General features: G+C 46.6%; 2 protein-coding genes across 3 annotated transcripts in view; one reads left to right on the top strand and one right to left on the bottom strand.

The window, feature by feature from the left end:
• Positions 1–20,397, top strand: part of SLC36A1 (solute carrier family 36 member 1) — a 236,950-nt gene that overhangs the window by 67,875 nt on the left and 148,678 nt on the right. The window lies entirely within an intron of this gene.
• The window catches only part of FAT2 (FAT atypical cadherin 2), a 63,410-nt gene that overhangs the window by 14,334 nt on the left and 28,679 nt on the right, over positions 1–20,397 (bottom strand). Inside the window, exons 10-18 of the mRNA XM_045902352.3 lie at positions 19,390–19,586; positions 16,865–17,018; positions 14,555–14,788; positions 11,761–12,144; positions 9,507–9,721; positions 8,392–8,529; positions 7,645–7,788; positions 5,143–5,340; positions 1,045–1,855 (exon numbers count right to left, since the gene is read on the bottom strand). Coding sequence (XP_045758308.2) covers positions 1,045–1,855; positions 5,143–5,340; positions 7,645–7,788; positions 8,392–8,529; positions 9,507–9,721; positions 11,761–12,144; positions 14,555–14,788; positions 16,865–17,018; positions 19,390–19,586 — 2,475 coding nt within the window. The remainder of the gene's footprint in view (positions 1–1,044; positions 1,856–5,142; positions 5,341–7,644; positions 7,789–8,391; positions 8,530–9,506; positions 9,722–11,760; positions 12,145–14,554; positions 14,789–16,864; positions 17,019–19,389; positions 19,587–20,397) is intronic.

The following is a 20,397-nucleotide window of genomic DNA, read 5'->3' as shown; positions in this document are numbered from 1 at the left end:
ATTTTCCTTTTGCCAATGCTCCTGAGCTGGTCCAGGGCATGGATTCTTGATGCCGGGGTGCTGGAGTGAGTCTGCAGGAAGAAACCGACTTCCTGTAGAGCTCAGTGAAGAGCTCAGGCTTTAGAGTGGGACACACAGGTATTTAGATAACCAGCCCTTCACTGGAGGCCATGAAGTTTCAGGTAAACCAATACAATCCCCATCCCTCAGTTTCAACTGTAGTTAGAACTAATGACCCTGCTTCGTAGGGTGTTGGTGCCAATCAGTTTAGGTAACATCTACAGTGCCTGGCACATGGCAGAGTCCTTCTAGCAACAGCTGCTACCATGTGAATGACAGCCATCATGGACAGGGTGCTTATGGGCCGAAGGCTAAGTGCTTTTATAACCATTAAATAATATACTCCCCAAGCCAACTCCAGAAGGCAGGTGATAGTATTTTCATTATTTTATAGATGAAAATCTACAGCTCAGAGAGTTTAGTAACCCATCCAAGGTTACACAGCTAGTAAGAGATAGAGCTGGAGTTAAAACCTAAGCTGTCTAAGTCTTAAGGTTATAGCCACCAGGCTGTAGTAATAATAGTAGTACTATTAGTAACTCATGTTAGTGACCTCTTTCTCTCTATATATCAGGCACTTTTCTAAGCAAGCCCTTGATATTTAATACTCATTTAATCCCTATAACAGCCCAAAGACACAGAGAGGCTAGATAATTTTCCTAAGGTCACTTGGCTCTCAAGTGGCAGAGCTGGGATTTAAACCCAGGCAGTCTGATGCCAGAGTGTGTGCTTTCAGTTGTCATGCTAACTGCTTCTTGTATCCTTACTGTTATTTTCAAAACTCCAGAAAGTGGCCAGGAATAGGGTGCTATTCCATGACTAGATTTTGTGAGGCCACGACCCGTCCCATGGTGGCCTGTGGCCTTTAGCCCTGCTGAAACTCCCCTCTTACTACCCCACAGGGTCTCCCTGGGATCTCCATCCCTACAGTCAGTCTGGCTGAGCCCTACAGTGCTGATTGTCTTGGGGAAGCCCATTCCTCACCATTGCAGGAGCAGCTCCTCTCCAGGCGGTGCCGTGGGGTCAGGATGCTGAGCCTCGCTGTGCTGTACGTGGGCCCCACCCTGGGGTCCAGGTGCACTGTCTCTTGGCACATTTGACCCTGGCAGCTTGGGCCCTGGCAGGGCACCACGGGCATGGCTGACCTCATCTGAATTCCCACTGAGTGCTCCATCTCTTTGGCTGAGCGAGTGATGACAGATGCCAACTCCTGGAGCTTGTAGAAAGTTCCAGAATGCCCCTCAAAGACCAGGAGCACGTCCACCCCAGCTGTGGCCTCTGCAGGCTGAAGGCTGGCCAGGTGGATGTTAGCTCGTTTGATGTCCAGTTTGTTGCTGAGGAACCTCTGTAGGTTCCTCCAGTGGTCGCTCACCAGCTCCTCTGGGGTGAGCTGGTGGAAGCCCATCCACATGGCCTGCTGCAGAGCCTCTCGCCCCACTTGCCACACATGGACGTGGACCCCAGCAGTGGCGGCGAAGGTCCCGTCACTGACTGTGACGTTGAATGCATAGCGGCCACGAGGCAGGCCCTGGGCGGCGATAATCTTGCCATCGGGGGCGCCCACTGAGAAGTGCCTGGCCAGGGTGTCCTCTCCTGCCAGGCTATAGGTCAGCATGTCCTGTGGGTCTCGGTCTGTGGCATGGATTTTGCCCACCATGCCACCCTGGAACTCCTCCTCCCCGATGGTGATGAAGATCTCCAGTGGGAGGGCGGAGGGTGGGTAGTGGCTCTGCTCCGTGACATGGACTCTGACAGATGTCGAAGACGAGAGGGGAGGGATGCCACTGTCTGACACCTGTGGGCAAAACAAGCACTGCTATTACCCCAGGACTGCAGCTGTCTGTGGCCCGAACAAGTCTGGGCCTCCTGGGGCAACCATGTCTCTCTGCTTGAGGCCAGGCTCAGCATGTCGTCACAATCGAAAAAGAGGACAATAACTCCAAAGCACCAAAAGTCTTGTGGAGGGAGTTATATCCCATACCTCCCAGTAAAACTTAACTCCATTTCCTCATCTGACAGCTCTCTGAGCCTCTTCCTAAGTCTCTCAAGCCACTCGCACTCATGCCTCCTTCCTCTCCAACGTCCCTCATTCTGTCTCTTTCCTTAAGTGAGTCATCAAATGTCTCTTCATGATTCCAGTGTGCATCCTTCGTGGCCCCTGTCAGCCGAAGGAGGTTCTCTTTGGGATCCCCCTTTACTATGTGATTGGGGTCAGGGTGGGCATTGCATCCTCAGGTCAGCCAACAAGTACTTACTGAGTGCTTTCTACAGGCCAGGCCCTCTGTTGTGATCGGGAGAAAAGAGACCGTCAATACGTTACCAAATAAACAAGAGAATGTCAGACATGGATAAAGTGCTGTGAAGGAGATAAATGGAGCATGGGACAGAAATCTGAAGAGTGAAAGGGTCCTAACTCAAATCAGGTGGGAGGGAAGTCGTGACACTTGAGGAAGAGGTGACCCTTGAACTGAGTCCTAAGGGATGAGAAGAGGTAAGGAGAGGAGGTGACAAAGGGAACAGCAAGTGACCAGCCCCAGAGTAGAAAGAATGTGATGAGCTCAATGGGGCAGAAGGGCCACGGCTGCTCGAGCGAGTGGGCAGGGCTGAGGACCAGAAAGGGGCGCAAGGGAGGCCACCCTGTCACTGATGGGCTGAGGAGCCCAAGGTCGGGTTTTATGTCAGAGCCGTGAAAAGCCACTGAAGGTTTTAACAAGGCCATGCTATGACCTCAGTTAAGCAAGGAAAAGAATGTAAATAAAAAATGCCTTTTCCTTTCATATTTTGCCAAGCGTCCCTGCAACTTTCTGTCCAGATTAACAAGGACGAAGTTTCCTTCAGTGACTTGTTCACTTTCCCGGCTGTCACCAGGGGCCTCCACAACTTTCCCTACAGTAGTATCTTGTTCACGTGTGTTCCAGTGCTTTGAGTGGGCGAACAAGTTGTGAAATTATACCTAGTGCTGGGATTTGTGCATAACACAGGTGGGATATCAATAGCAACAGCAATAATTAATACTACTGCTAAGTCTAACATACAGCTGGCATCAACTGAGTGCAGACTGTATGCTGGTCACTTCTAATGCTTCTGATGCATGATATGAGATATCCTATCAACCCTAACTGTAACCTTAACATTTCTTAGGAGATAGACACCACAAAGTCTCCCATTTTACAAAAGCTATCACTTAGGCTCAAAGAGGTCAAGTAACTCGCCCAAGATCATATGGGAGGTAAGGCCAGAGCAGAATCTGTCCTCCTACCTGTGTCCATGGCCCCTTTCTTTGCTGGCCTTTAGTGCCTCCCAGTGAACAAAAGGGGAAATACAGGACACATGCAAGAGATGATAGTTATTGAGCCATTGTCTGGGTCAGGAGACAGAGTTCATCATTTCCTAGGCAATCGTGTCCATGCCCTTCTCTCTGAGAACCCTCTATGTTAGCCCACACCTGTCCTCTGAGCTGCAGACTTCCATTCCCAACTACCTACTGGACACCTTCATGTCGATGTCTCATGGGCACCTAAAAGGTGACATGTGCAAAACGGAGCGCTCATTTTACCCCCATAAACCTGTCCTTCCCCCATCTCACCATCTTTCCAGCCTCAGCAATGGCCACACACCATCTTCCCAGCCTCAGCAATGGCCACACTGGCCACTTCACTAGAGTCTGGAACCTGGGAATCACCCCTGATTCTTCTCTCTCTCCCCATATCCAGTCTATCACCAACTCCTGTTTATTTCCATGCAGAGTTTGTCCCTAGTCTATCCACTTCTTGCATCTTTGTTATCTGCTCAAGGTTTCCACACCACTCTCTCCCACTGGGATTGGAAGTAATACTAAAAGTATTACCAAGGCTTATAATTAGGATGGCTGTACTTCCTGGTTTGCCCAGATCAGTCTTGATTTTCACTAATTGATCCTGTTGTGGCTCAGTGGTCACCAATTAACTATTTTTAGTGCTTCTCTCCCTCTCAGGTGCATCAGTTTGGACCTCAGGTAGTATGGTCACCCAAGCTATGAGGCCTCCATGATCCACCCAACCCATCTCTTCAGCTTTATTCCCATTAGGATCACTGTGCTGACCACATTGTCCCCATCTCAGGCCACTTCAAGCTCTTTCCCAAGTCAAGAATTGGCTTATCTTGTTCCTGCCTATGACACTCTCCTGCCCATTTTTCACACGGCTGGCTCCTCTCAGGTCCCAGCTCAAATGTCCCTTCCTCACGAGGGGAGCCACCCTCCGAATATGTCTCCTCTGTGCCTTTCATAAGGCACTTTCTTTCTTCATTTGTTTATGGTGTATCTCCATGACTAGAATCAAAAGCCCACAGAGACAGGGATCATCCCCTTCTTTCCCCCTGCTGTATTACTAGCAGTGAGAATAGGGCATGACACAGGATGGCTGCTCAATATTTGTTGAAAGACAGCAAATCACTGACTGGCTGGCTGGATGAATGGATGGATATATCATCCTGAGCTCAGAAGAAGTTTACAGAATAACAGGGTCCACTAGGACTTGAGATTTAGGAAAGGGATTTTGAGGGAATGAAATGAAGAAGAAATGTTTACCATCTTGACCACTTCCCTTCGGCTATTCTTACTCTACCCTTTGCAATACCACCATGACCCCCTAAACATGTATATCTTCTCCAGTTTGGACTCCACACCAGTTCTATGAGGTTCAGAGAGCTGTCCTGGCCAAACTCAAGCAGTTAGAGCCAGGATGAGGGTGTTTGTTGTTCTGCCCGGACACTATGCAGGAATTCAGAGGTTAGCCTCCAGGGTCAGATTATTTGGTCTGAGGCAACCCACCTCTGCAACTTATTGGTAGTATTACTTTAACCCAGTCACTCAACCTCCCTGTGCTTCAGTTACCACCTCTGTAAAGTGGGGGTGCGAACTGCACCCACCCTAAAGCCTGTTGTGAGGGTTTAATGCAATAATGCATGTGAAGCACTTAACCCAGTGCCCAGCACCTAGTAAGAGCTCTGTACATTTTCTCCTAATAATAGAAACACTATAGTGCTTTTGCCAGCACATTACTGTCCCCATGGTCACCAGCAGTGGCCCAACACAGCTCTCACCTTGATCTGAAGCTGATACCATTCCTGAACTCTTCTGCTCAGGCCCACAGCAGTCACTAGCCATCCATCAGGGGTCACTTGGAAGGCAGAGCCGTCATTCCCCTTGGTGATTCGGAATGAGTAGGGTGGACCATTCTCTGGGGAGTCCAGGTCACTCAGGATCAGCTGCAGGACTTTGCTACCAATGGGTGAGTTTTCCTGAGATAGAGAGTACCAGGAAAGAGCAAAATGAGTTCCAGTCCTTCCTTTTGCATCTTTCTGGATCCCCTCATCTGGGATGAGTCCTCAGCACTCTGGCTGCTCTCAGGCCATGTCTGGACTTCGAGCTATCATTCATTTATTCTGTGAGCCTGTGAATTAGTTGTTGGCTTCGCCAGTCTAGACCAGGAGCTTCCTGAGGGCAGAGCTAAATCTTAGAAACAAAGCCCATTAAGGCAGGAAGGGTCCTTAGAGTCCCTTTATCCTATAGAAGGTGACTTGACCAAGGTCACATAGCTGATATAATTCATGTACATAACTTAGTTAGTGCTTGGGATCCATGTGGAAGTTTTGTGATTCATAGGGTCAACTGAACACCTATAAATGGTTTCCTGCTTAGAAGGATGGAACACCCATCCTTGGATGGAACACCCAACTCAATGAGAAAATTTAAAAATGAGTAAGCATGCAACTAAGAAAAATTGATTCCCTGGGTATAATTCCAGTCTCTGTTCTATAACATAGGGATTCAGTATTTGTATCTTTTTTGCAACAAAATCCTATCTACAAACAGAATCTTATGGACAGAAATTAATGGTTGCCTATCCAACAGGCATTCCTTCCTTCCTTTCTTACAAAACCTGACTTTTGTGGGGTGGCAATATCCTCACAAAAGATATGCCCTTATTAAGAGAAGATGGACTGGGACACCTGGGAGGTTCAAGTTGGTTAAGTGTCCAACTCTTGATTTCAGCTCAGGTCATGATCTCAGGGTTGTGAGATTGAGCCCTGTGTCAGGCTCTGCTCACTGGGCATGGAGCCTGCTTAAGATTCTCTCTTCCTCTGCCCCTCCCCACTCATGCTCTCTCCCTCTCCTTCTCAAAAAATAAAAAAAAAAAAAAGGAGAGAGATGGACTGTGATTGGTCTAAGTCAGTTATAAAATCTGATTCCCTGTGCCAGTTTTTGGTGTAATGGTGATCGTGTAATCTGATTCTGATCACTGGAGAAGTCAACCAGGTGAGGGTTCTGAGAAACTTTCTTTGATAAAAACAGAGCCTGGGGTGGGGGGAAATCCTTTTCTGTTTGTCTTTGAAGATGGTTAGACAAGGATGTGATGTTGGAGCTGCAGCAGCCATTTTGTAACCATGACAAAGAAGGTGAGGGAATTTCAAAGAAGCTAGCCCAAAGCTGTGATACTGTTTTTCTGCTGAAATAACCAGTTCTGGAATAGAACTTCCCACCATCACACCTTTTGTTATATGAAAAAATAAGCCCTTATTATTTAATGACATTTTAGTCAGATAATCTGTTACTGGCAGTCAAAACATCCTAACTAATAATATACAAACAAATAAAAGTGGAGAGACTCTGTCTGATACATAGCAGGACCCAGGATTCTGCCTTCCTATCCTCTTCCTTACCTCCCTCACCTCTTATGGTCATAATTCCCATTGAATCCCTAGGCCCCCTCCAGATCCCATTTGTAAACCACTGGTATGGTGGAAATAGTTTGGGGATCTGGAAAATCATCTGGGTTTAAATCCCAAATTTGCCACATTCTAGCTAGGGTACATTTCTGCACCTACATTTAAAAAATCTGTAGAGTGGGTGGAGTAGGCCTCCTTATCCACAGGGATATGTTCTAAGACCCCTAGTGGATGCCTGAAAGCATGGATGCTATACATACATCTCTATGATAAACTTTAATTTATCAATTAGGCACAGTAAGAGATTAACAGCAATAACTAATGCCAAAATAGAAAATCATAACAATATACTATAATAAAAGTTATGTGAGTGTGGTCTCCCTCTCTAAAAATATCTGTACTCCCCCATTCTTCTTGTGATGATGTGAGGATAGTAAGATGCCCATGTGATGAGATGAAGTGAGATGAACGACATAGGCACACAGAATGTGTGATGTACATTAGGCTACTATGGACCTTCTGATGATACGTCAGAGAGGGATCATCACCTTCTGGACTGTGGTTGACTAGGGGTCAGCCTGACTGAAACCACAGAAAGCAAAACCATGGATAAGGGGGGACTACTGTACTACCTGCTTCATGCAGCTATGTGAGTCCCAAATGAGGTACTGGATGTGGAAATGCCTAGCACAGTGCCTGATTATTTTTAATTCCATAATTCATAGTCCCCTTTAGCAGGCTGTGTTGCCATTAGGGATATCAGTGGCAAGGTCACAGCCACTGTTTTGGTAGACTGATACCAGTGATGAGCACCCTCCACTAGGAGGGAAACGAAGGGAGGAAGGCTTCAGGATATCTTTGGAAGCTCAAGTGTACCTGGACAGAGGTGCTGTAGTTGAGCTGGAAGAATCTCGGTGGGTTATCATTGACATCAACCACTTGGATAGCAATGTCTGTGTCCTCATGCAGCGGGGGCCGCCCGCTGTCTGTGGCTCGGAGCCTCAGGGAATAGCTAGAAGTCTGTAGCAAGATGCCAGTGGAGAGTTAGCAACAAGACCCCTCAGTTCTGCCCCATGACTCATCACTAATGTTTTCAGAAAAATAAGATGGAGACACTCCCTATGCCCACCTCCACTACCCACCCATGCTATTTTAGGGTCCAGGTTTTGGAGTCAGGAAGAAATAGGTTTGATTTCCAATTCCACCACTTACCAGCTGTGCGAACTTGGGAAGGTGACTAAACATCCGTGAGGATATCAGGACCCACCCCCTAGGATTATTTTAAGGACCAAATGGCACAATGTAATAAAGCACTTAGCAAAGTTCCTGGCACAGAGCAGGCGCTCAATAAATGATAATTTATTATAATGATCTAATGATTCCTGGTCAATAGTAAGAAGCTAGCCCGACCTCCTCCAGTGAAGGTTAAGGGTCACTTAGTCCCTCTCCTGCCTCTGGCCTCACAGGTCATAGAGACCACACAGAGAAAACAAGTGTGGGATGCTGAGGACAAGTCTGGAGAAGTCAGCATGGGGTGTTGACCACAGTTCATCCTCTGGACCTGCATCGGGGCCATATCTCTGCTCTGATAAGCTCAGATTGGGCTCCTCCCACATGACTCACCTGTTCCCAATCCAGGGCCTTGGCCACTTGTAGCTCCCCCTTCTTGGGGTGGACAGCGAAGTGCCCGAGCTGGTTCCCTCCTACCAGGCTGTAGGTAATGGCACTATTTGCAGGTCCATCTTCATCAGTCGCTGACACCTGCAGCAATGGGAGGGTAGTTGTGAATGGAGGGCAAGAGGGACCAGAAAGGAACATTGGCCCCTGGGAGTGTAAGGGGACAGATATGTCCCCATTCCAATGACTGCCATTGGGCTGGCAGTCCCTGGACCACAGTCATCCCTATGAAAGGAATCTTTTCATTTTATATCCTAGTATAGATTTCAGCATGCCATGATTCATTCATTTACTCATTCACTCACACTGACAGGGTACTAGGTCCTGAGCCAGGAGGTGAGGGATGTGCCAAAATGAAGATGCCCACAGGAAGTTTAATGTCTAATTTTATGGGTAATTCTAATTTGGGGCAAAGTATGATCAGCTTTATGAGAGCACAGAGAATACAATGATAAATTCTACCTGGGGAGATTAGCAAAGCATCCCTGAGTCTCAGAAGGATAAGGAGGGCTTCTGGGAATAGAGCCAGCATTCCAAGCAAGAGCCCAGAATGTGTGAATGTGCAGAGACTGTTTAGGGAAAGGCACATCTTCCTGTGTGGTTGGAGCATAGGATGCATGTCTGAGAGTGGAAGCAGATTAAGACCAGAAGGCCGAATAAAGAGGGATCATAGAGAACCTTGAATATGGGCATACAGAGTTTGGTTTCACTCTATGTAGCAGGGAGCAATTGCGTGTTTAAATGCAAAGAGGTGTTATTTGGTGCCCCTCCTCCTATACACACACTAATATTCCAGGCCGTTCCCAGACCTTGGAGCCTCTGGTGGTCCTCTGGGGTCTCTCCTATGTCCCGTTCTATCAGTACCTGATCTAGACCTTATCAAACATAGCTCTGAGACCCTCTGTCATGAGAAACAGTTTGGCCAAGTGGCTGCAAGTCAGAGTTAAGTCTATAGTGTATAAATTGATAAACTAACCCATGCTCGTAGACATCTGACAGAGTGGGGGATAAAAGCCCACCCAAGTCCATGCCCCCTGAAGGGCAAAGTTGCAGGTCCTTACTGTGAGCACGACGTCACCCACAATGGCATTCTCTAAGACCCTTGTGCTGTACAGATCCTGGGGGAATCTGGGTCGGTGTTCATTGACATCAGTGATGTTGACCACGATTGTGATCATGTCACTGAGGGAGGAAGAGCCTTTCCGGCTGCATTCTATGGATAGGAAGAACTTGGGGCTTGTCTCAAAGTCCAGGCTCTTGTTGACATACAGGATCCCTGAGGAAACAAGAGATGATGAGAACAATGAAGCATTTGGGACTGCAAAGGCAGAGAGCTGAGGGGTCTTGAGCCAGACCCCAGGAGAGGCAGCTCAACAGGGTTGGGAGAGACAGATCTCCTCCATCATCTCCTCTGTCTCCTCCATAATCTCTTCCATTTTCTCCTCCACCATCTCTACCATGTCCTCCATCTCCTCCTTCATCTCGTCCGTCATCTCCTCCTTCCTCTCATCCATCATCTACTCTGTCATCTCCTCCACCATCTCCTTCCTCTCTGTCATCTCCTTCATCTCCATCATCTCCTCCTTCGTCTCTTATATCACCCTCTTTGTTTTCTATTTCGCCATTACCTTCCCCTCCCCTCCCCCTCCATCTGTTCTCATTTTTCTTGTTGTTATTCTCAACAGCAATGTTTCCCTCACTTATTTCTATAATATTTCATTGAAATCTCACTTAAGTCTGTAATATTAAATCTTTCTCATGTAGATCAATAATTCTGTAGAGTAGGAACAACTGTGGTTCCCATTTTCTAGGTGAGTCAACTGATACTCTCAACAGGTAAATGACCTGCCCAAGTTCATCCAGCTAGTAAATGAGAAAACTTAGATTATAAAGAGTTTTATAATACCCCAAATTGTTCAATGAACTACTAGGGCATAGATTTATTTTTCTGAAAATTGGAAAAGAATAAGGACTTATCATGCTGTTCCTGGATAACCAAATATTTAATGGTAGAAAACTCTTCTTTATGAAAGAATTCCAGTTAGTAAATGAATGAGGAATGATAAAATCAGAAGATCACCATTTTGCTGCCCCTAATGAAATAATGTATCTAGGAAATAATCATCTAAGGTTGCTAAAAGCATTAGAAGGACAGCTGACGAAGGACTCTATAATGGATGGGTCAGGCTGACAACACGCAAGCCCATTGTCAATCTTAACCTCAGAAAAAACCTATCAGTTTTATGCCTCCCGACATAGTGACAAGTACAGCCCAGCATCATCTATGAAGCACTGTTGCCACAAAATTAAGCTTGAACCTGATCAAGATCGTTAATCCAAATGTCATTTATAAGAAATATAGGGGCTAAAGAGACATATGACATCAAAAAGATACAGCCAGTATTCAATCCAAAATAGAAAAAGTTCTGCCTGACACATGACCCAAGTTTCATTAGTTAGATGGTGGGGGAAATAGAGAGGGGGAAGAAAATGTTAGAGATTTAAAGAGACTTAAAATACTGCCTATCAATCAAATGCAATTATGTGTGAATGGGGGTGGTGGTGAAGGGCAAATGTGAAATCAGACGGGCACACGTTGACAGTTCCTGAAGCTGGGTGATGGGAACGTGGGGTTCATTACACTGTTCTCTCTATTTTTTAGGTTTAAAGTCTCCATAGTACAACCATTTAAAAGTACTGCTTAATGATAAGACAGCTGCTCTGGGAGGTAGACAGTACCATTGCAGGGGTGCTGTGGGGAGGAATCTGACCTGGGCAGCCTCTGAGGCCCTTCCACGGGGTTCTGTGAGTCTGACTTAGACTCTTCTGTGGCTAGGAGGAAAGAAGAGACTGTTTCCTAGTTCTCTTCATGAGAATAAGGGGAAAGTCAGGGGTGCTGGGATATTTGGGAAGGGCTGTAGGAGGGAAGCAGGTAGCCCTGCCCTGGGAAGCTTATGCCCCAGATTCCAGCAAGTGCTTTGTCAGCCAAGGACAGAGAGTGGCCTCAGCCTCCAGGGGCTGGGCCTGAGCTGGGACATCTACAACAGCTACAAACTGTGGAAGGAGAGTGGGTTGCCAAGCATCCTGGGTGGGGATGTGGAGGAATAAAGGGGGTCCCCACAGGAGCCGGCCCCAGGGTGGAAGAGGGATTTGGGACCTGGAGAGATGCAGAGTGGAGAAAAACCAAAGGAGTTTTGTCCTGGGAAGGTCTGCAGGGGGCACACCCCCCCCAATGTGTGAAGAAGTCACCGTTCCCCAAGACCCAGTGTGTGCAGGTGCATGTAGGGGGTGGGGTTGCCTCAGGCACTGGCTCACCTGTGTGGGCATCCAGGCGGAACCTCCCCTGCTCGTTTCCGCTGACCACGCGGTAGCCGGTCTTCTCGGCAGTGGGGCGAGTAAGGGTGGACAGCCGCAGCACCTCTGTGCCAAGCTGGGCATCCTCGGGCACCTGCACACTATGCTCAGTGTTCAGGAACACAGGCAGATAGTCATCGAGGCCTACCACTGAGACAGTGACTGTGCCCAGAGTGGACAGTGGTATCGGGGTTCCCAGGTCAGAGGCACGGACAGTGAGCTCCAGTGCTTCCTGTGGCCTGACCCGTAGTGGCTTCTCCAGCCGAATCACACCTGTGGTGGCCTCAATGGAGAAATGGCCTTCGGCAGAGTCCATCAGAGAGTAAACCACCTGGGCGTTGGCACCTGTTGGGGAGACCAAGGGTATGGTTCATATTGAGAGACCCTCTTCTGGCCCCATCTAGCCACAGGAGGGCCTGGGATGGAGGGTCCCCATAAAGGCTAACATGCTCAGGCTGCGTTAAGAGTGAGAATCTCTCAGTGGGAGATTCTTCACCAGGGGGTTCAAGGCCTCACAGAAAGGTTCCTGGGGGTAGGGCATCTGCAAACCTATAAAATTATCTGAAAATGTTTCTGTGGGGATTAGATTCCAAGGCCAGCTCATAAAGTGAAAATTGTGCAAGGTCAAAACCATCTATAGCAAGTTCCTTGGTTGTGATAGAACAATTCTATATCTTGATGGTGGTGGTGGTTACACGACACTCTGTGGGATAAGATTGAATAGAACTATACACACAAAGCCATGCGCTCACATGCACACATTCAAATGAGTGCATATAAAAACTGGTGAAATCTGAACACGGCTTATAGTCGAGTTACCAGTAATGTCCCAGTACCAATTTCCTGCGACAACTAAAATGCCACCATTGGGGAAAGCTGGGGGAAGAGTGCAGGGGTCTCTCAGTACTATTTATGCAACTTCCTATGAGCCTATAATTATGTCAAAATAAAAAGTTAAGGAGGGGCGCCTGGGTGGCTCAGTCGTTAAGTGTCTGCCTTTGGCTCAGGTCATGATCCCAGGGTCTTGGGATCGAGCCCCGTGTCTGGCTCCCTGCTCCGCGGGAAGCCTGCTTCTCCCTCTCCCACTCCCCCTGCTTGTGTTCCCGCTCTTGCTGTGTCTCTCTCTGTCAAATAAATAAAATCTTTAAAAAAAAAAAAGTTAAGGAAACACACATACCCATGGAAAGTTCTTAGCAAATCAAAACACACAGTGTTTCTTCACCTTTGACTCAGATTCTATTACGTTCTTTGGTTGTGTAACTAGATGAAGCATTAGTGGTCTCTGTGTATGAAGAACACCAGTACCGAATGCTCAGCCGTGAGATCCTCACCCAGTGGGAGGAGTGCGGGCTCTGAGCCTGAGGGAATCACATCTCACATACACATGGGACATACACCCTTTTGGTGGAATCACATCTTACATACACATGGGGACACACACCCTTTTGGTGGAATGGTGGCAGGAACTGCCTATTAGAATAGGGGAATTTACATAAATTAAATACACATACCATGCACTTCCCCCATATATACATTTTTCTGGAGAGACCATAATTTTTCTAGAGAGAGGGAGCTTCTGGTCAGGCCACATTTGGAATATCTGAGTGGAATATTTGGATTAGAATTATAACAGTTTTGAAGGGTTAATGGTAAACTGGTACAAGGGCCACAGGATGTGTCCTAGAAAGAGGGTGTGAGCAGAAGCAGGTAATGGAAGAAACTAGGTCTCCTTCACCCAGAAAGGAAAGCCTGGGGCTGGAGCAGATAATCACCACCTGCCCACCTTGGAAGGGCTGTCATGGGCAGAAGTCTAGGAGATGTGTGTGACTACAGGAGGCCGGACAAGGACCGGTGGGTGCCAGCTCAAAATACGTAGCACCTGATAATTATCTGAGGTACCACAGAAGGTCGGTAGGGAGCTGCTAGGAAGTAGGGGGGTACCATGGAAGGTAGGTGAGTAGTTGCCTAGGAAGTAGGGAGCTTCCTGTCCCTCGGAGTGTGCAATTACGAGCTAGTGAGCACTACAGGGCCTTGTAGCTGTTAGATGCCTCTGCTCTATTTGCCCTCTCTAGAACCCCTACATCCCTCCAAAAATCTCCCATCTCCTTCAATGCCAAGCAAAAACTCAAGAAAATTGGACATATGTACTGTATATATAAAAATATATATACACATATATATGCACACACAAAATGCTTCATGGTGGCAGAAGTTATAATTGGTACAATATGGAACAAATACTCGTGCAGGAATCTAATTTGCCTTGTCAATTCTAAAGAAAAGGAATTAACTCTAGTGCAAATAATGTCATTAAAATTCAAATGTAAAATACTGAAAGTGATTCCACTTTGTTGTCTAGAAAATGAATCAAGGAATTTAATAGGCTTAATAGAGTTTGTGCCAAAAATTCCTTTCTTGTGACAAATTAATTGGAGTTGAATAGTTCCGACTGGCGTATTTCAGATTAGATGTTTGTATTTTAAGTGTCCTTGAGGGTAAATGGCAGAATTGAAAGGGCTCCAGGCCTGACAGCCAGCGAGAATCAATGAGGCTGAAAGGCCCTGTACCGGCCTCAAAACATTGCCCAAATCTTTTGTCACCTAGCACTTAGGTATGTGGTTTGTGGGCAAACATTTTCCTCTTGTGAGTGTTCATACACTCAGCAAGGAGACAGAGTCCTTGCTACGTCCCAGAGCCAAACCCTCACCCCAGGTGACCCTGTGAGCAAATGGCCTCCAAGCCTTCTCCTCCTCACCTTGGTCAGGATCCCGAGCCAACACCACAGCCACGGGGGTCTTAACTGTGGTGTTGTCGAAGACAGCCACAGCACAGTGGCTGGGGAAGAAATGGGGGGCGTTGTCATTCACGTCCTCCACATGGAGGATCACGTCTGCCTGGCACGATTGCCCACCTCCATCCGTCGCCTTGGCAACAAGGCTATACGTATCCTTCTTCTCGCGGTCCAGGGCTGTAAGGGTGGTCAGCTCCCCTGGCCGGAGAAACGACAGCAGGTGAGGTTTCCCTGGGGGACATTACTCCAGCACTTGCATTCTAGGTATCTATGCGAGACAACCACAGGCACACAGGGGTTTGTCACTTTGTGACAAAAAGGGGTTAAAGAAAAGGGGTCAGTCCTAGCTACATACAGTTAGGAAAGAAGTTCAGTCCCACCCCTGCCTACCTCTCTAATTCTCCAAATGCACTCCACCCCCCCATCATCGATTTAAGATCCTCACCAACAAGCTACAAAGAGGCACAACATTTTTATTTTTTATTTTATTTTATTTTTTATTTTTTTTTAAAGATTTTATTTATTTATTTGAGAGAGAGAGAGAATGAGAGAGAGCACATGAGAGGGGTTATGGTCAGAGAGAGAAGCAGACTCCCTGCCGAACAGGGAGCCCGATGCGGGACTCGATCCAGGGACTCCAGGATCATGACCTGAGCCCAAGGCAGTTGCTTAACTAACTGAGCCACCCAGGCGCCCAGGCACAACATTTTTAAAGGGCAAGGAGGCAATTTCTAACAACACATAAACTGTGTTTATCCTTTGGTCCATGATTACACATCTAGGAATATATCCTACAGAATAATCAACCCAAGGATAAAAATGTATATATAAAGATATTCTCTCCAGCATTGTTTATAATAGCAGCATACTGAAAATACCCTGTATGTCTTTCTAAAAGGGACTGGTTGAATACATCATGATTTAGCCATACAGTAAAATACTGTGCAACCCAGAAGGAATTATGATAGAGCTTTATGTAATGACTTGTTATAACCTCCAAGGTGTTGCTATGTGAAAAAAAAGTAAGTCAGAAAATAATATTCTAGAGTGCTTATCTTTGAGGAGGGGCTGGTTATCATATAGACTTTCTAATTTCTGCATAATACATGCCTGCAGTGTTTGAATTTTTGTACAATGAGCATGTATTCTTTCCATATTGAGAAAAACCACCCAGTTTTCTTTTTTAAGACCTCACCAATCATCCTGCAGCTGAATAAACAGCAGCAGAGAGAGATTAGGTAACCTACCTGGGGTGACTCAGCATGTCCATGCTGGAATGAGAAAGGACACTGTTGTCTCCTATCTATCCAGACAGCTTCCTGGGACACCATTCTCACCCGCCACCTCCCTGCTCAGGAATCTCCAAGCCATCCTTTGAGCTACTGGTTCCTAGTCAAGTGTCAGCAGCTGGCTCTCTGTGACCTGGGCCTTCTGTGCTGCCTGTCCCCACGCCCTCCCTATAGCAGCAGGACAGGGATCCCACTGTGGGGTTGCTCTTCCAAAGAAAGCAGACCTCACCCTGTCTTCTCCATCAGACTCTCACAGCCCAACCTCTCCCAGGCATTGGTGGTCTACCCTGCAGGGCTCTCTGCTTCCACCTCTTGCTTTGTCCTCTAATAATAATGACAATGGCAACCACATCTACTGAACTCTTATTATGTACCAGACCTGGGCTAGACTTCTATATACTTCATCTCTTGGGATTTTTACAATAATACATTGAGGTCTGCAACATATGCATGTTGAGATCATGTCCTTGACCATGAAGCTCACCTGCCTAAATCCTCTAGTGGCTCTAAAGGAGGGGTTTGCACCCCCCAGCCCCACCCTTTGGCCTCTCTCCTCCCCTCTGTGCACCAGTTTCTGGCCTTCCATCAGGACCTCAGATGTATGCGCTCTTTCCTAAAGCAAAGTCCTTGTATAAATTCTCCTTCTGCCTTGAGCGTCCATCCCTACTACTCCCTTAACTCTGCTCCTAAGCCTCCCTCCCTGCTCCTATCGAACCTCTTCTTCATCCTGCATTTTTTCTTAACTCAACACATTTCAAACCACTGATTCAATGACTGCCTTTCCCATAAGACCCAGATCTTATCTGTCTGTTGATTATGTCCCCACCATCTAGTGCAATCCTTGGCACATGGTACCAATATGTTTGCTGAGTGAATGGATGGATGGGTAGGTGAATTCCTGTTTCTTCTCCAAGGAACCTAACATGGTATTGGGCACTGGTATTCATTAAGTTCTCGGCTTGATCTTGAAGCTCAGGAAACCCACCTGTATGAGGATCCAGCTTAAATTCATCTGCCCCAGGACCATGCAGAGAATATGTGATCTGAGCATTGGTATCAGAATCCAAGTCTGTTGCAGAAACTTTCAGAATGAAGTGTCCTGGAGATATATCTTCACTGACTTTGCCAGTATAGAGAAGCTGGAAACAGAAGACAAAGAAGAGGGAGATTGTGGGAGATACACCTAGATCAAGAGAGAGGCAGAGTGACAGAGAGGGAGACAGAAACAGAGAGATCAGAGAGCAAGATGGGGAGAGGGAAAGAGAAACAGGGCAGGAGTAGAACAAAGAGAAGAAGTTAAACATGCAAGGAAATTGGGATTAAAAACAAGGAGCAGGAGGCGCCTGGGTGGCTCAGTCGTTAAGCATCTGCCTTTGGCTCAGGTCATGATCCCAGGGTCCTGGGATCGAGCCCCACATCAGGCTCCCTGCTCAGCGGGAAGCCTGCTTCTCCCTCTCCCACTCCCCCTGCTTGTGTTCCCTCTTCGTTGTATCTCTCGGTCAAATAAATAAATAAAGTTAAAAAAAAAAAAAGGAGCAGGATGACGAGAGGACTAGTCAGAAAAGACAGAATGAGAGAGAAGTTCCACCATTGAAAACCCACACTCAGAGCTAGAAGGACCTACTACCACCTACTCCACAGGGGCCTTTTGAGCTTCTGGATGATGAGATGGGCCTGATATGAGGCATTCTGGAAGGTGTCAGGTCAAGCCACTCAGCCCAGGCCAGGCATCTTGGTCTCTGTGGTGAGGCCATGCTGTCACGCTCACCCCCCTGCCACACCCCAAGACAGAGCCTTGGCTGTTTGAGTCAGGTCGGGACCCTCATGGCCCATAGGGCCTGTCCTACCCTCCCTCCACTACAGGTACCTTCATAGTAGGGGACATGGCACAAGGGAGAGGCTGGAACTCCTTGGAAGCCCAGTGTTCCTATAGCTGCTGTCTCTGGGTACAGGCTCCAAACAAACTGGTTTCCCCCACTGCAGGATGTGGGTGAGCATGAACCCCTGTATGTGCTCTGGATAAAGGCTTTGGGCCTGGGTGGGATGTGTAGAAATGGACTCCCCAGGCTTCTTCTCCTTGGCTCTAGTGATGTGGTTGACCACCCCTGGGAAGGCCAAGGTGGGCTTGATCCTGGCCTCTTCCAGCAGGGGGAGGATGCAGGCTGGTTGTAAGGATGGCTAAGGGGGAAGAGGAAGAAAGTGTGGCCACCATCCTCCCCAAAAGGGCTGCCCTTCTGAGACCATCCAGAAGGTCGTCATCTTGGATCCTGCAAAAGCATTCTCCATGCCTCCTGATAACATAGGTTCTCTGTTTCTACTATGATTTTATGTGGTTGGAGTGTAAAAGACAGAGGAAGAAAAGGTGATGGAATATATGTATTTTTTTGTGTTACAATGTCTGGGTTGCATGTATGTATGCAAATAAGTGAAGTGTATATACGCAAATGCACATATAAGTATGTTTGTGTGAGTTATATACATATATTTCCATGTATGGATGGGTATACAGATGGATGAATGTTGTGGGTATGTAGGTATATGCTTCTGTATCTGTGTGTATATATGTATAAGTATTTGCATGTATATATAGAGTTGTAGATGATCCTTTGTGTATGTATATATGGGTGAGTATGTGTAAGTTTGCATTTATGTATATATACTGAATGGCTGGATTTTTTAATGCAAATTTGAATTATTGTAATTTAAAGTGTTATAAAAGTAAAATAGTAATAGTTTAACTTTATCTGAAAACTTTGAGGTAATGCAAATCTCCCAAAGTTAAAAATTATTTACTGTATTTAAAAAAAATATGTTTAAACACAAAGCTATAGGCCAATGATTGTTCATTTATGTCCTCTAAGAACACAGTTCCTTCCCCAACACACACACACATGCACACAAGCATGCACACACACACACCACCATCACCACCACCATTCAACATTTGTTTTCACAGGAAATGTAGGGTTGAATTAAATGAAGTCCTCAACAAAAATGTAACTGCCCTGTCTGCATGTTTGTGTATACATATAACCTCAAGGAGGGCATCTGTGGTGGTCTGTATCACCCATGTAGATGTGGGGATATGCATAATATGGGCATGGAGGCAGTGCAAGGTGTCTCTGGGGGCAGTACTCTTTGGATGTATTTAATAATGAGGCCAAGCTGAGTGGTGGAGGGGTTTTCCCACTGGGCACAGCAGACTGTTAGGAGAATGAAGAAGTTACTTTACTTCTGGATATATTTTGCAGAGAAGTAGACTTTTGAAGGGAGTGTAGGGGGAGAAATATGGACCAAGGGTTCTAAAGAGTTTGGTGATATCCCTATGTCGGTGGTGGAGGGGAGGAATTACCTAGAACGCACCCTGCCGAGGGCACTAGTCTGAGGCTAGCTGGGGAGAAGCAAGGGCTGATCAGTGATGCCCAGCCTCAGAGATCGTCCCCTGAGTCTTCCTCCTTCCTCTTAGCCTTCTTTGCCTCCAATGCCACCTCACCCTCACGAGGCTCTCACCTGTGAGCACTGTGGGCTGTTATCGTTGATGTCCAGGACGAAGATCTCTACAAGGACTGAAGCCTGGAACTTGCCATCGGAAGCTGTGATTCTGAGCAAGTACTTGGCCATGTGCTCACGGTCCAGGGTCTTCCTCGAGAAAATCCTCCACTCATCTCCAGCTTGGCTGATGCCAAACTGGCCCAAGGGATCTCCCTCTAAAAAGATGGAACAAAGCTTCTAGAAGTCAAGGAATAGGAATGAACCAGGCTATGTGCCTAAGGTGGCTGCCCAGATGACCCTTTTTTTAGGATTGCTAGGAAAGACAAACATTTCCTTCCTTAACTAGTGACCCACAGTTCTATATTGAGTCAGTTGTTTGGTGTTTTGAAGGTTTTTCTGACTTCAAAGGCCTCTTATTAAGTGGAATTATCACTGTGAGAAGCACCACTCTAAAATATGTAGTTGAGGGGCAGGTTTCTTATTTTTTTGTGTGCTTTGGAAAGCACTGGGGGAAGTTAAAAGGAAGCATATTTCAATTTTGTACAAGAACCTTCTGGTATCTAGTATCTGTTCAACAGTAGGAGAGTGGGAAGTGATCAACAACACTAAGCTCTCTGAGGTTTTACTTTACAAATGAGGATAAGTGGAGGTTCCCATGGATCACTAAGTTTGCTTCTGAGTCATCTTTCCTTGACACCAGTCACTGATAGAGGAGGTGGATTTATGAGATTCCAAGATTCCAGAGTTCCAAGACTCAACTATTCCAGGAATTCATGGTCTATTGACATTTATTCTATTACTCAGAGATGTTAAGACTGTGTTTTTCAGAGTCTGTTATTATAAGATGATAAGATTCTATTTCCCTAAGTTTCCATATTTTGAACGGCTCTGATCCAGGATGTTTCTATAGGAGTCTATGATTCTTGGTTGGAACTTCGGATTCATTAACTTCCTGTCAGAGAGCTGTGACAGCAGAAGGAGCCATATTTATGGGGATGGGATGACATGGAACCCAGGAGAGGGAGA

Source organism: Mirounga angustirostris, unplaced genomic scaffold, assembly GCF_029215605.1.
Source record: "Mirounga angustirostris isolate CCGP_5_RB_7025 unplaced genomic scaffold, mMirAng1.0.hap1 SCAF_7, whole genome shotgun sequence".
NCBI classification, from domain to species: domain Eukaryota; kingdom Metazoa; phylum Chordata; class Mammalia; order Carnivora; family Phocidae; genus Mirounga; species Mirounga angustirostris.
Note: the sequence above shows the minus strand (reverse complement) of the source record. Positions and strands in the feature narration are given on the sequence as shown.